General features: G+C 39.6%; 2 protein-coding genes across 2 annotated transcripts; both read right to left on the reverse strand.

Annotated features, from left to right (window-relative positions):
• Positions 1 to 3,985: 3,985 nt before the first annotated feature.
• Positions 3,986 to 11,110, reverse strand: LOC113153805 (twinfilin-2). The gene is made up of 9 exons (XM_026347636.1): positions 10,750 to 11,110; positions 7,442 to 7,620; positions 6,682 to 6,777; positions 6,476 to 6,580; positions 6,348 to 6,362; positions 6,032 to 6,157; positions 5,719 to 5,869; positions 5,203 to 5,324; positions 3,986 to 4,715 (listed from the first exon to the last, which is right to left on the reverse strand). The coding sequence occupies exons 1-9, from the start codon at positions 10,844 to 10,846 to the stop codon at positions 4,548 to 4,550; spliced, it is 1,059 nt and encodes a 352-aa protein (XP_026203421.1). The 5' UTR covers positions 10,847 to 11,110; the 3' UTR covers positions 3,986 to 4,547.
• A 676-nt stretch (positions 11,111 to 11,786) lies between these two features.
• On the reverse strand, positions 11,787 to 16,483 carry wdr82 (WD repeat domain 82). The gene is made up of 9 exons (XM_026347638.1): positions 16,132 to 16,483; positions 15,409 to 15,506; positions 14,761 to 14,827; positions 14,534 to 14,633; positions 14,300 to 14,416; positions 14,029 to 14,184; positions 13,646 to 13,715; positions 13,087 to 13,229; positions 11,787 to 12,022 (listed from the first exon to the last, which is right to left on the reverse strand). The coding sequence occupies exons 1-9, from the start codon at positions 16,290 to 16,292 to the stop codon at positions 11,993 to 11,995; spliced, it is 942 nt and encodes a 313-aa protein (XP_026203423.1). The 5' UTR covers positions 16,293 to 16,483; the 3' UTR covers positions 11,787 to 11,992.
• Between the last annotated feature and the right edge of the window lie 92 nt (positions 16,484 to 16,575).

Genomic DNA, 16,575 nt, shown 5'->3' on the forward strand with positions numbered 1-16,575 from the left:
GATAATAGGAATGCGCACAGGCTATTTCCAGTAATATAGATTTCCCTCGATCCTGGTGGAAAAACACGGCGAGAGGTTTTCTCGGAGGTTTGTCGGAGTAATTACGACGGAGAAAACAACTTGTTATTGTCACAATAAAGTAAAATAACTGATTAACTCTTCAGCCAGGCCGGAGAAAAAGTCATTTTGCAGCGTGTTTCACTTTATAGCCCCGTGTTTCATGGTGAACTGTCGTTCAGTTCTTAATGCGTTTGTCAGTTTTCTCTGGGGTCCAGGGACTACTTGAAATATCATTTCTGCTCATTTGATCTCTCGTGATATTTGTTTTCTAGGGGATATGTCTTGGAAACCCCAGCTCACGCACCAGCAGCTCTCCCTGCCTCATGCGGGCCAATCCTATTTATTAAAATGACCAGAATCTGCTGTAATGCGGATCGTGTTCATCAGACAGGGACGTCGTGTTCAGGGGCTAAAGTTTTCAAAACGTCTCTATCAATACACAAACGCGTGGTGGATTAGAAAACACAGCAGCACATGAAACTGTGCTGTATCACAATCACGACCACATCCACGAGAGTCTGCTGATCCCCAAAAGCTGAATCTCAACTTTTTCCAAGAAATCCTGAAATGAGCTTTTTTTTTCTAAGAAGTCTTGTGGACTTTATCTATCCCTGCTGGATGCAGTTGGACAAATGTTTTTTTTTTTTTTTTTAGTTCATGAAAGAATAACGTCCACATTTTCTTTTGTGCACATTGACTTTTTATTTATTCTAAAAGCAGAAACCTGAGAAAACCCTTTTTTAGATAAATCTAAGCTACCTGGAAGCTCACAGCCCATTTGTAACAACCACAAACACTGGCAGATTTCATTGTAGGTGATGCCTAATAAAAAGCTGTATTGTAATACTGGTGTAATTAATATGGGAAGGCAGCTGTGCCAAGTTCAGAAGACACTGCAGGGCCATTAAAGATTATCCATCTGGATGATCTAGTTTTGTAACTAGAGAGTGTTTTACATGGTAGGCAGGAAGTTTACCAAGAACTGGAAGATAAAAAGGTACACACTGTATGAAGTTCCACTAGCCTCTGGGTTTTTTTTAAATTTTTTTATACCTGAGCATAATTTCAAAGTTTACTACTTTTAAAAACATCTTTACACATCTTTAGATTGTTGCATCTGTAGCTCTTCCCTCAAGAATGGGCTAATGCTGCAACTACTGCTTGTTTTCCTTAATAATTAATCTGCCACTCCTTTCTTTTATTGTTGTAGTTGTTAAATAATAGCAAAATTTACATCTATTATACAACATAAATTATTACTTTCTTTTCCAAATGCATATTTATTTCCTGTTGATCCAGCAATCGATCAGCTGAGTATCAGTAGTTTGAATTGGATTGTGGATTGTGGAAAGGCACATGTGCTGCCAGTGAGAACATTTCAAAGCTTTGAGATTCCTTTTTTTGTAAAACACTCGTCCTGGTGAACGCACCCTGACTTGGATTTGACCTACTCTACATGTGCATCGCCTTAACCCCAAGTGACAAAGTGACTCCAAGCTTGGATTTACATCATTTGATCCAAGCATGGAGGCATACACAGGTAGTCATGCCTGCCAGTGAGCTGTTTTGTGATTAGTAGACACAGTTCCCAAAATAAAAAGCATATGGGGCTGACATGATTTATCTCCAGGTTTGTTGTGCATTTGTTGTTAAATGTTTTGGACTCTCCAGTAACGTCTGACGTGTTCGTGTTTTATTTTTCCATCTTGACATAAGATTACAAAGTTGCTGTCTGCTTTCTCCTGAAGTCAGGTGATGTTTCAGGAAAAAGTAAGTGGAGTGTGCACAGAATCTGTCTGGTTCAGTGAAGCCTCACATCCTCTGTGTTAAGAAACAGCAACTGTCGAGGCATTGCACAGAGTGATTTAGTAGACGTTCTTCCAGCGTGGCTGACTGTAAACACTGGAAATCTGTTTCAACCGAAGCAGATACAACACAGATGAAAACACATGACCATAACCCCATAATTAGCTATAATTGTATGTTTATCGCACAATTTAGAAATGAATCATCAATTAACAACTTTTTTTTTAATTAATGTACTTATCTGAGCTGTTGTTTGGCTACATTACATACTAACTAGAAATTATAATCAGCCAAACCGCACATATAAAAAGCATTCTTGGAAAGATTGAAAATGTTATTCTTTGTATATTAATCATTTCCAGCTTCATTTCCACTATGACCTGGATTACAGGACAAAGGTGTCTGTCAGCACTTTACTGCACAAATTAACACAGTATTTACATAATGATATCTTGAATATACCTAACCTTTCCTGTGTACACACGTTACATACCAAGAACTTCCTAAGAATCAGTAAGAGGAATGATGTTGGAGACACAATGAATAACTGTTGTTCTCCCAACGTGGTGAAAAAAAAAAAGGGTGTTTCCTCAAGATTCTTAGAAACATTTTCACTGCCTGGAATTAGCACCATAAATTCATCCGTTGTACCTTAGGAAAAAAAAAAAAAACTATTCATCAGCAGAACGCTGTTCACAGGGAAAAAGGCCTGGAGACAACCAACCGCTGAGTAAGCTGATCTTGACAAAAGAAATTTTTAATCAACTTATTGAATTTCAGATTCTGATCAGATGAATGGACAACATCTGTGAATGCAAAGCATTTCTGTGAATGTTTAATATGTGGCAGTAATATTTAGCTTCAGCAGCAGCAGGGCTGTAACAGCGGCCCCCCACTTTGGTCCTTATTGAAATATCTCAACATTTATTAGGTGGATTGTGATGAGCATTCGTGGTACCCAGAGGATGAATCCTACTGATTTTGGCATTCAATAGGCTTTAAAGCACTTTAAAGCACCACTATGAGGTAGACATTTGCAGTTCTGACTAAATGTCTCAGTAAATGTTGGAATGCTGTCCTAACCCTCCTCTGGTTGAATCATAATAAATGTACTCAGTCCCTCATTTGGCCTCTAGCTCAAAGCTTTCATCTTTCTATTTCTAGTCAAATATCTTGACATGTACTCGATGCACTGGTTTCATTTTGTACAGACCAAACATTGGTTCCAAAGCGATGTTTACTGACTTTTCCTCTAGCACCACCATCAGGTCAAAAAATAATTTGTCCAGTACTTGCCGGTTTATGACCAAAATACCTAGAAAACCAAACACATTCTTGTCAGCCTTAGCTCTAGTCTATTAGCGAACGTCAGCATTGCAAGACATAAAACTATCGGGGAACATGATAAACATGACATATGGTAAACATCAGCATGTTGCCGGGCTAACATTTGGATTTACAGTAGTTCAAGTTACTGCCATGCCTAAATACAGCCTCACAGACCTACTGCTGTTGAACTCCATAATTATAACTAATGAGCTCAAGGTTTCATAGTCGACTAAGAATCTAATAATGAATTAGTTAACAGAGTTTTTACTGAGTTGGGACATCATTCGTGCTAATCTAAACGGCAACCTTAAGTTGGGGTCCTGTTCGTTGTAGACTATGTGCTTTGCAGAGACATGCAGAAGACACCAGCAGAGGATCATGACCGGAGAAGTTTACAGTATGTGCACAGACTGACCCTAACTCACCCTACGGCTGAGATAGCTGCAGAAGCTCCCAACAGTTGCCTGTGCTCAAGCTCAGGCCTCAAAGAGCAGATGACAGTTATGAAAATCACTAATCAATACGAATATTTAGCACGTGTTTGATGACGCAGCCTCAGTTGCAGATTTGATTTTCATGCAGTTAAATCCATACAGTGTAGTATTTGAAGCACGATGACCTCACGGCACTTCAGGAGTAGATGTCTGACTCAACAGCTGCTGGTCTCATATAAAACCTTGTTAATCGGAGATTGAATTACCCTATGTTTATCTTAGCACAACAGACCAAAAAGGGAAGTGTTTGCATTCATTAAACATTGCAAGCTAGATACACACATCATTACCAATACTGTGTATAAACAAGATTTTATTTCGATTTTAGTTTTCTATTGTTTGTTTTCTTACAAATATTGTTGATACAAAACTTGTATTGGAGGCTAGACGCGAGGTCTGAAACATCTGACAATGCATTTACAATTCCATGCAGGTCTATCACACTGTAAACTTCTCTTCTATATTTGTTTTCAAGGATGAAATATACAGACTTCATAACAAGGCCGTCTGTCTGCTTTACAGCCTAGCTCTCGTCCAAATGGAGGAATCAATTAACAGAATGACTCATTCTTTGTTATACTCCGGTCTTCCTAGATAGATTAATCAATGTCAATCTTTATATTTATTTCCTCTAATTGTCTGTGTTAAACTAACCAAGAGAGACACATGTTTTACCAGCACATTTCCATGAGAAACATGCTTGTTATTTATATATCCCAAGTGTTTTCAGTACATAAACAGCAGAGAAAGTCCAACCATGTGCACATTCCTCTGGGGCTGACGAGGTGTTAGTGGGTCTGGGGGAAATGAGGAGAGCTGGAACTGCAGACACGACCATAGAAGATTATTTGTCTGTGTCTAGCTGTTCTGTATGTTCTCTCCCGTCCCCTTAATGAGGCGCTTGTGTCCCCTTTTTCCTGCTGGCCCGCGGGGCTTAGCGAAGGCCTGCTTGTGGGCATGCTGCTTGGGATGAACCTCGTCGTACAGAAATTCCTCTGTTAGTTCATCTCCGTTGTCGATCTCCAGCTGCACACGGATCCAACAAACGGACAACAAGAATACAGGTATTAAAACATAGCACATGTGGGCAGTGCCCTGACTTTCCATTAGAGATTGCTAATTAAAAATAACTTTGACATTTATTGGTCAGTTCGAGGTCTGGAGCTGTAAACACACAGGACTGTAACCAGGATTTTAGAAACACTGAGATCTTTCCAAAGCACTAACACATTTTTTCCATTTAAAAATGTTCATACTTTCAGTTAATTTGGGTATTTTCTGTACATTAACTGATTGATTGCTTTCTGATGCGGAAACAGTAATTAGCCTTTATTTGTTTGGTTTCATAAGCAGTCCAATCTAAATACACTGAAAGTAAAAACAGTAAAAAATCAGCCTCCAGAATACCAACCACATGTAAGTGTTTAATTGTAGGTTGCTACGAAAAAAAAAATCCCCAAATTCCTAGAAAGGAACATGACGTTACAGTCCTGTAACTCCATCCATCTGTTACCTTTTTAGCCACTTCCAAATGGTAATCTTTCTCCACTTCGTCCAGTAGTCGACTCTTGCAGCTGGAATACAGCATTCTCTCCTTGATGCTACAGCTGTACCCTGGCATGGAGTATATGAACACTGTAAACGGGAAGAAAAATAGAAGTAAATCATTAATGTTGATGCAGGTCGGTGGTTCAGAGCTGGAGACGAAACCCTTTTCATTTTTTATATTCATGTTGTGAAGTACAGAATACTTGCCCTTCAGGTCTAAACACACTCTTCAAACTCTCAACAATGAGAGAAGAAAAAACAATATTTGCTCAAAGCGCTCACACCTCCTGTACACACTGAAGCTGTTTTCTGTCACAAGTCTCTCAAGTAAATATTGATCAACAGTAAAGGGGTCAACAGCCAAGATGGTTAGGAAACCTTCTGTCAGTGTCTGCCGTTTAGTCTATGCCTCCTCGTGGGTGTTTGTTCACCTTGTGCACAAGTAACAAGAGGAGGATCGTCCGAGGAATTAGTGACATACCGACAGATTCCAGGTAGTCTCCTTCATGGGAGTGTTTGTAAAGGAAGAAATGGTATCTGGGAGTGTCTTTGGGAACCCTGCGGGGTAAATCTCGAATTTCCGTCGGGTTGGAGTGGACCAGCTCGATTATCTCCTTCTCCACATCCAGCCTCTGACACAACAGTGACACACAGTGACTTAGAGTGCATCCTATAACCAAGAACACAGCAAACTGCTCCTCGTCAGGTTTCTTTTTAGAGTGAAGCTGAAAGCCTGACACTGTCTTAGTGACGTTACTCTTATTCCTGAGGCCCGCCGGTATAAACTCACTCACCAGTTGCATGTAGTTGATGCGTTTTTGGGCAAGTTGCTGAAGTGCTCTTTTAGCTGTTTCCTGCAGAGGAAAAGCAAGACCCTGGAGTGTCTGGTGTTTACTGTCCACACTGATCTCTGCCTTCACCTGAAGAGGGCAGCAAGCAGACACATTTCCTGTCACTTTTTAAAATCCTCTGACTTAAGGAAGATCCACAAATTGTCAGTAGGAGAATGTGTAATGAATATTCTGTAAAACAAACGTAGTTTTAAAAGATATCACCAAATACAGGTGGATACAGATTTTGTAATGATATACAGTAAATAATATAACGTACCTGTTTAACCCGGCCCTGTAAAAGCAATCACAACAAAGAGTTACATTTCATATAAAGGGAGAAGACCGTTGCTCTTATTTAAGAAAAAACGGCTCACATACGTCACAGAGGGCACGTTGACCTCTCACCTCAGTGATTTTGATCCTCTGGAGCTCCTGCTCAGCTAACGTGAGCGGTGCTGGACCTGAGCAGGATGACACATGATACTGGTAGCCCAGCAAACAGATGTCCTCCTAGTGTTGTAAGGAAAGTAAAGAGGCCTCGTAAAATATGTCATCAAAGTAAAGTGGACCATCTATCGGGCCGATGCATGGTGACGTGTAATGGTGCTGACCTCAGTTGTACCGAACATCTCATACTTCACGTGACCGCCACCAAACTCTTTCTTCACTGTAGCACGCGTGGCAGCATACAGCATCTTTTGTTTCACCTGCAATGATCACAGGGCAAATCAGAGGGACTATCACACAGCAGAGATGTGGACTTTAAAAAGTGAAACAGTCCTAGATAGGAACTTTTCTGATCACGTAACTATTTAAACATTCCTGTGATGTGCTACTTTTTCACTATTGTCTGTGCTCGGATTAGTCTTGTTTTTACAATCATATGATACAATATGACATTTATATTAAACCTTTCATGGTTTCTATTCATTTGCTTTCGTTTGTTCTATTGCTCGGCACAGAATGAGTTACATTTCTGTAGTTTAGCTTCCCTCATTTCATTGGTACCATTCATTTGTGGTTGTACAACTTGAAGAGCTCAGTGCAGCAGTGTTTACAATCACCAAACTCATTAATGTTTATTTATTTGGATCTGCTGAGATGCTGCTGGTGTCCTCAGAGTGGTGGTTTCTCCCCCCAGGCTGTGTTTATATGCATATGGTACTGATACTGTCTGCTTGCATGAAGGTCTGAAGACATAATTGTAAATACGGTGACTACAAGTGATGAATAATATCCAGATTTCTTGTATTGAAATCTCAACAAGTTCCCAACACTATTCAAATACAATAGTAAATTGGTGGTATTAAGATGTGCATGTTCAGGGTTTCCACAACAAAACAATATGAAATGATATGCGGTACATCTTACTGGAGACTGGTCAGGAGACCATGATATGAAGATCCACTCGTAGCCCTGTGCATTCTGGGAGTCAAGGCGGTACAGTATGTAGCAGGGCTCCTGATCGTCCAGGAGAGGAAGCAGGAAGCGATCATAATCCTGGTCCCAGCTCTTTTCTGGCTCTCTGTAGGCCCCCAGCACCAGCTGCTCTGAAAACCAGACCCCTACTCATCACATACCTTACCCCAAGGACAATATTCACATTTTCAACAATTCACACTACAACAGCACCACTAATATAAGATGGTACAATGCTGGATGATTAGAAAACGTTGATATTGCACAGGGTATGCATTTTCTTGTAACCTATACTACACGTGTTTGCTACAGTATGAGTCAGTTGCCACCAGCCTACAATCACACGCAGTGTGGATTTACATGTAAGATGACTGTTATTATTGTAATTTGATTCTAAGGAGCAGGTGTAGTGTCAAACCTGTATATGTTAAGTTATGTAAACAGCGAGGTTGAAAAGTCTAACATCTGTGATGTTTTCATGTCAACCTGGGAAGAATCAGATCCGTTTTTAGAAACCACAAGACATTATCAGATTTAAAATGAAGTCATCATGTCTAAGCACGTGTATGATCATGTTAACTCCTTTAAACAAAAGGTCACACGTCCTTATGTTTTATCCACTGAAGCACGCAATCACGTGACACTCCAGTGGATTTATCTACTCGTCACAGGCTTGATTACCCAACTGTTCACCTGTCATAAATATGGCTGATCCTCAAGTTTCCAGCAGATCAGTGTTTACTCAGTGGTATTGTGATGATGGGAAACATGGAATCAACTGATCCAGTTTCTGCAAAACATTTTTCGAGACCTGGCACTGCCCCTTAGAAACCCTTGGTGTAGCCTTGAATTCGTCTTTGTTTAGAATCACAAATTGATTTCTGAATTGACTGACATTAAATTTCCTGTTATTAGGATAAGTTTCAGTTTTATATTTAGCCCGTGCGGTCTCTCCGCTCCCTTCTCCCAGTATGAAGTCGCTCCACTCAGTGTCAAAACCTGCAGTGACAGTCACAACGTTGGCTCCATGTGCAGTGGCGAAAGAAAGCACAGACCAAACCCTGAGCTAAAAATATGACTATTAGTACTAGTTTCAGTCTTAATGGAGCTGATTGTCCAAACCCTAACAGCCCGGTTTAATTAAATATACAAAACATGCACATATGTTCGATGATGTCCTTGTGGGGTGCAGGGGGATTTCCTGACTGTCTCTTGGGACATGTTGCTATTCTGAGCTGTGGCACATTCCAGCTCTGCACACACATACTTTCCATCAGCAATTCTCTCTTGTTCATGTCTTTATAGGTTTCATTGTGAAACTGTATGTGAATCACGTCGGGCGTTGCGCCTTTTTATCCTTAAAGTAGAAAGTAAAGTTGTGAAATCATGGCAGACCAGAGATCAGGGGACAGTCAGGTGACCAGAAACCAAATGCCCTACGGAGCCAGAGGTGATGAAATCGTCGGGAATGATCTTGTTTTCTCTTCTGACATTGAAAGGACACCGGTGGTGTCACCGGGCAGCAGATTGCAACGATGTAAAAAAACATGTCCCTTCAAATAGTCAATGACGCTCCAGAGAGATCAAAGCTCTTCAGTAAGGAAGTAAATCAGAGCTGACAGCATTTCACTGGGATGCTGTCAACATCAATACTCCGAGTGATGAGACCAAATATTTAATATGATGAGCACGGTCCACAAACATAGCCCCAAAAAAGTCCCAGAATGCATCAGCCGTGAATCATATTACAACATGACACTGGTCAGATACCAAAACAAGATGTAAACACCCAATGAACATATCAGTCCACATCTGTAATCATCTACCTAGAAACCTATTGCATTACTGGCCATTTTTGCACTGACTGCTCAGCTGACACTGAACGCCTGTCCTCACGCAGCACGACGACGGCTGACGCAATCCTCTTTTCCAAGAACGTAGTCGAATCGTCTCTAGCAGTGGTTTACCAATCACCATTCAGCTCGTGACTATTTAATATTCATCTGTCTGCACTTGATACAAGCTGTATATTTTTAGTGGTCAGAAGTTCAGGTTAACATGGATCCAATTCTTATCTTATGTATTTGAGCAGCAGGTTTAAGCATCTTAGATACGGAGGCCTCACATCCTCTTACAGAAGTTTCCTTTGGACTTCAAATCAAATCTAACCAAGTTTTATTTATAGTGGCCTTTAGGATAAATCAAACATTTGCCTCCAGAGACTTTACAGTTAATACAAAATATGACTTTGTCTGCCCTTTCTCTGGTTTTTGTCAGGACGTGTAGTGTGAATTATGCAACCTCACATACACTCGTGCATGTTTTTCTAAACTGTGTCAAGTCAGTTTGCCACAGGTGAATTCAGATCAAATTCTACATACTGAATGAAAATGAAGGCGAACAAATTAAGTAAATCTGTTTAACATTTGTTAAATAAACTTGGTACAGTTGTCATTGTGGTTTATTGAGAGCAGGCTGATGTCATGACAGACTGCTTTATCATCTTGGAACAGAGAGTTTCCAGGTCATGTTAACGCAGCAGCAGGACTATTTTGGAAACTTTCTCGGTCACACCAGAGCATTCACAGAGATTTCTAAGAGATAAAATAACTATGTCAGTTTTTCTATGAATAATAGATTTTCAAAAATTCTGTTATACACATAAAATAATGGATATTTTCATGCCTACAGGCTTAAAAAAAGCCCTTAAAACAGTCAACTCAAGAAAACAAGCTTCTCTGGCTGAACTGTCAAAGTCAAAATAGACATCGTGTCACATAGAGCTGCATCTCACTCCATTCAGTGAACTAAAACGTCACCACCTTCTTTGGTCTCTAGCTTTAGATATTTTTTGTGAGGAGTCTGTTTTATATCATTATTATTTTTTTCCTACCATTTCCTGACAGTATGTAGACCGAACTTTAATAATCAAATTATTAGTTTTGTTTGGAAGGGCCACAAAATAATGTTTGACCATTATAAACAATGGCTCCTTGTGTAAAAGCCTTGTTTTGTCCAGATGAGTAATTTGTTGAGGATCTATTCATTATGTGAGATTTGGATACTCACCCGGTGATTGTGTACAGTTCTGCTCAGATTTAATGTAAACCATCTGCTAGAAATGTAATAACCAACCAAATGTAAAACCTACAAGGTCATCACCATGGACAATGTGTGTTTTACACCCGCCACCTCTGAGGGCCTGCTCATCGTCAGTGTAAGGCTCCACCACACAGTGTCCAGTGTCTCGGGTCACTCACCGTCTTGGATGCGCACCTTGATGAGGCGCACTGCTCCACGTCTCGCCCTGGCCAGGAAGTCCCTCAGCTCTGGCGTCACCACTAGTGCAAGAAACATCGCGAGTCAGCAGTCTGTTCCTCCTGCCAGGCACAGCAGCAGGGGTGTTGAGAGACAAAGACGATGCAGTCGATGGGACTGGAGCTCCACAGCAGCAGGCCCAAATATTCAGTCCAGTCAAGACACTCAAGTCCAACCAAACAAGTCTGTTGTAAACGTCCTTTACTTCAAATAAGGTGACCGAGCGCTGTTCCGAATGCTGAAGAAGGCGAACACTATGTGTGGACTCAGTGAGCGAGTGTCACAGTCTGAGTAGGGACATTGCTCAAGTAACTGGGACAGTATCATGTGCATGCAGAGAGGGAACCTGATCACCTCTCTCCAAATTTAGCTCTCTCTGACTGACTGACTGTCCAGGCCTGGGTACTGGTCTGTGAACAGCAGAGGAGGAGAGTGTGACCTGTAAACCTAATTACCACCTTCTGAACAAAGAACCTAAACTTTGATGTATTGCCCCAAAACAAGTCACCATCAAAGGGTAGCTTCTGTGAGGCCCATGTGAATCACTGTAACATAGTTTAAACAATAATACACATGTAACTGGTCTGGACTCATTTTCTGATTTGAATTTCACCCCAAATTGGTGAAGTAAAAAAAGAAAATGCAATGCGCTGTTTCTCGTAAATATAATTATGTAATTACACTGATTTGATCTAATGTGGTGGGAAAATGCAGATGTTTTATTTCATTTAAAAAGAAACAATATTATAATAAAAGAGCATGATCAGCTTTTTCCCCTCCCAATCTCTCATCTCCCTTATTACTCCACACAGGACAACTCTGATGATCAAGAGATTGTGTAAGATGTTTTCACTGACATAGTGTCTGATCATGCTGACAGCATCTTCCCAAAGCCAGACAGACATTTCAAAACCAAAATCTGCCAACACTTACACAGATAAACAAAACATTAATCAAGTAATAAAGGTAACAGAACCAGTGTCTTACACAAAAACACTTTAATGTTTAAATAGAAATATAAAAAAAACATAAACAAATGATTTATTTCTATAAACTACTTATTTACAATATGAAACCGGTTTGCCACAAGTTTCTGTGTTATTCCCACAGAACTGGCTGTGCTGACACCTGCTGGTCACTTTGACTTTGGTCTTCAACAAAAGACATGTCTTCACTTTTCTGTCATCAGTCATCAATGGTGGGGAGCCAGAATGCCTGTAAGACGAAGAACAGTTCAAAATGTAAGTAACATTACAGCCGTGCTCACCACAGAGTAAAAAAAATCTACTTGAATATCATTTAAAAGTTGTATTTATTCTTGTCTTCTGTCCTTCTGAGAACCAAATGAACTACACAAAATGTATTTCATTTTATAAAATGTATATCTTCTGCGACCTGTAATAAAACTAAATTGGCACGTGACTCCACCTGTAATGTTAAACACTGCCCATCCAAAATTTTTAAAAATATAATAAATAATTTTTCTCCAAGTTCTTGTATCGATGAAGAGAGAGTCGGACTGCTGCACAAAGTCTTCTCCAGAACATCTCAAAGATTCTCAATGGGGTTAAGATTAGGACTCTGGTGGCTAATCCATGTGTGAAAATGATGCGTCATGCTCCCTGAACCGCTCTGTTACAATTTGAGCCAGATGAATCCTGTCATTGTCATCTTGAAATATGCCCATGTCATCAGGGAAGAAAAAAATCCATTGATGTAATAACCTGGTCATTCAGTATATTCAGGTAGTCAGCTGACCTCATTCTTTGGACACATAATGTGGCTGAACCTAGACCGGACCCACTGCAGCAACCCCAGATCATAGCACTGCCCCCACAGGCTGGTACAGTAGGCACTAGGCATGATGGGTGCTTCACTTCACCTGCCTTCCTTCTTACCCTGATGTGTCCATCACGCCACATGACCTTGTTCAATTGCTCAATCTTTATGCTCCTCAGCAAATTGAAGCCTTTTTTCTCCAGATTTTAATTGACAAGTGGTTTTCTTAAGGCTACACAGTTATCTAGTCCCAATCCCCTGAGTTCCCTTTGCATTTTGTGTGGAGATGCTCTTACTTTCACTATTAAATATAGCCATAAGTTCTACTGTTGTTTTTCTACAATTTGATTACTACATTCACCAAACGTCAAAGTGATCGCAGAAAACACTAGTACAACTAGAAAGAGGAAAGTCCAGATCCATGAATTGCACAGCTCTGTAGCATCACATAATCTACCAGACACAATTTAGGAAGCAATCATTAAGTAATCAACACTCACCATGTTGGAGCAGGCACTTGCAAATGTCATGAACTTGGGGTTAAACTGCAGGCAGGTAATTGGGCCTGTGTGTTTTCCATCCAATAAAGCCACCTTCATACCACTCTCTGCATTCCACACATGGATCTTTCCGTCCTCCGAGCCTGAAATGTATGGACAAACACAGACACATTAACTTCTTGAGTTTGTTTGTTTTGTGAATATTGATTTTGTAGCTATTGCAAACAATATGTTTGTATTTGTACGTGTGATGAAAAGCATGACCTGTACTGTTATTCAAAGGGATAGTCCTAAATTTCCTTAAGAAATGTTTGTTTTATCAATCATTTAAGAAGATCCATATATGAGTAAGTATAGCAACTTTTTACTTTAATGTGAAAACTATTTCTAGTGTACTATATTCCACAACTCAGCAGTAATTTTGTCCATATAATCTACATAAGGATCATTTGGTATATCTTATTAAAAGTAGGGGATGTGACAACTGCTTCTTTGCTGAAAGGATGCAAGAAATTATCCAGCACTGAGACAACAACAAGCAAGAGTTATCTGAACTTACCAATCATAACGAACTGAGAGTCAGGAGTGAATGATGCCTCCAGCGTTACTGATTTACTGTTGTTGTAGCCCTGTGAGAAAATAAAGCAGCATCCATAAGCAATGATGTTGCGCACATTTATACCCAAACATTAAACATTATTGAATATACAGCTTTTCATATCCTCATCACTTAAAAACAAAAAACTAACAAACAAACAAAAACAACAACAACAACAACACATCATAGTTCTAATTTACTGTATTTAGTAAGCACTATGTTATTTGGTTACGTAAGATTTTTCTAAATGTTTTTAGTTTTCACGTGCAAAGTGTCCAAACTGCGATTGTACATGTTTTCTAATAACTACTTCTGTACATTGCCCATGATAAACTTTCTCTTACCCCAAAAGAATGTAGAACTGCACCCTTAAACGCATCTAAGATACGTAGAGCTCCACCATTAGTTGAAAGAAGAATTAGTTTTCCATCATTGCTAAACTTGAGTCCTGTCCATTCACACGTCCGATCATACTGGAGCTTGAAGGTTGCAAAGGGGCCCTGTTGACAAAAACAGTGACTATTTTGCTTTTATTAAAGTTTAACTGTTAACTTGAACTTGTAGACAAGCACACAACACCATTAGTGTTTCCATTTAAAAACAGCTTTTTCTTGCCTTGTCAAATGACCGCAGATCATAAAGTTTAACCATCTCTGAATTTATACCAGCAGCAAAAATGAGACCTTCCGGATCGAACGAACACACTGGCTTTCCCTGCAGGTGCATCAGACCCTAAAATTGAAAAAAGGCAAGAGAGGGTCAGTATCAGTTATACCCCTCTATTACATATTTTATATTAGTGCAACAAAATTGAGAAAAAATAAACAACAACAACAAAAAAAAACTCACCTGGCAATTAGGTGACCGTAGATCCCATAGTCTGATAGTTTTATCTAAAGATCCAGAAATAAATGTGTCATCCACAGGAGACATGGAGAGAGATGTCACTCTGGTACAAAAAAAAACAAAAAAAACACAAGAAAAACCTGAGAACACAGCAACCTCCAACTGAATGCAGGTAATCTAATCAAGGCAGAAAACAAAGAAAGGCATACCAGGATATATTTACTTCTCACCTTTTGTTATGCCCAGGAAAGTAGCGGATGTATTTGTTGTCATGAAGGGACAGGTATCGGATTGTATCTTAAGCAAAAGGAGCAACACCAAGTTAGAAGAAACTGTCATGTCATACATCAAACGTTACCAACAAGAACCAAGCTGGCATTCAGGTCTGATGAGTAGACTCAACCTTGGGCAAGGCAGTCACTTGTACAGTTAGCTCCTGTATGGGGCAGAATCACAGACCCTCAAACTGTACAAACAACTACCTCAGGCCAGAGTGAGTAGTCACAATCCAGCTGTGGTCCAACATGGGAATAGCATCCTGTGAACACCAACCAGTGGCTAATGTCTCAAAAGTCCAACAGAAAACATAAACCACAACACTGAAACAACTGGTACACATGTCTGAAATTTTAATTACTCTAATATTGCAACATAACTTAAATGTCGTTTCACAAATTACAGCAAAGCAATTCAACTGTCTGCATTTAAACAAAATCCACAGCAAATACATTGTTTATATTATGATCATTACAGTTATTGAATTAAAAAAAAAATTATAATATATATATACATATATATTTGATTCTTCTTCTCCGATTAATGTATTAATGGTTTATTACCAAACTACTATAAAAAATGTAATTTGTGCAGCAACATACCATCGATTTTGTTGGAACTGTAGACCACAGTGTTTGCAGCATGTGTGTACCTGATCAGATCCACTCCATACTTTTTACTGTAGAGAGTTCTCTTGGGTCTTTCATAAATCAGATTAGATGGGAGAGGAAAAGAGAGACATAAGCATTTCAGCAAAATTAATGTAAATGAACAATCTCAACACCACAATTTCTAAAAGAATTAATAAAAAAGACAACACAGACTTAAGTTACAGATCACTGTAGGGCTAGCAGTCAAAGCAGGGGACATTATCAAATACACTGAGTCATTCACATTTTTGTTATTAGTTCGTATTTGTATGATGTTTGATTTGTTAGATGCTGGTCTATACAACACTGCTTGTTATCCAAGTCTTTTAATAAACATTATTGATAGAGTAATAAATGAGTAAAAAGTCAATTCCAAATACAAAGCTAAGTTAGCTATAGCCACCAATATGACCATCTTAAGCAGCTTTATTTAATTTAGTTGATTTCTAACAATATGTTGGGCACGTAAAAATAATCACTTCCTAGCAAATAACTTAAAATACTAGAAACTGTCAGAATTAACAGTACAGATTTATATAATTGAATGTCCACACAGAAATCTGCATCTCACAGTATCGCTACCAAGTATGTTAGCAAAGCAGCAGGCCTCGCTAGCTAGCATAGCGAGTAGCTAACGTTAAAAACAGAGTAAAAATGACATAAAACTGCTCTTACTTTCCCTCTTGGCAGTCGTATAGGACTAACGAGTCGTCGTCGCTGCTAGAAATAATGGTTTCTCCGTTAGAACTGAAGTCAAAGCAGTTGATTTTGTCAGAGTTTTCTCGGAACACCTTAGCAACCCTGAAGCTCCGCAGCACATTGTCCGTCAGCTTCATGATGGCCTCTGTCGGTCTCGGAGGGGAAGCAGCCCCTCGTTTTACAATTCAACTCGGTTTACAAATGTCAGTTGCGGTGATTAGTGTTAATATGTTAACGGTAACTGTACTAAAAGTTGAACTAAAAGAAGTATAATTCAAAAAAATAGCGACGAAAGCGCGACTGTGATACTACTGATCCACGGGCGGGAGGGAAAAGCGTCGGTGACGCGCATATTCATCACCTGACGCGCGCATTGGTGGGGAAACTACGCGATATTTCCATGTTATCGCGGTAGCTGCG

Source organism: Anabas testudineus, chromosome 5 (assembly GCF_900324465.2).
Source record: "Anabas testudineus chromosome 5, fAnaTes1.2, whole genome shotgun sequence".
Taxonomy (NCBI): domain Eukaryota; kingdom Metazoa; phylum Chordata; class Actinopteri; order Anabantiformes; family Anabantidae; genus Anabas; species Anabas testudineus.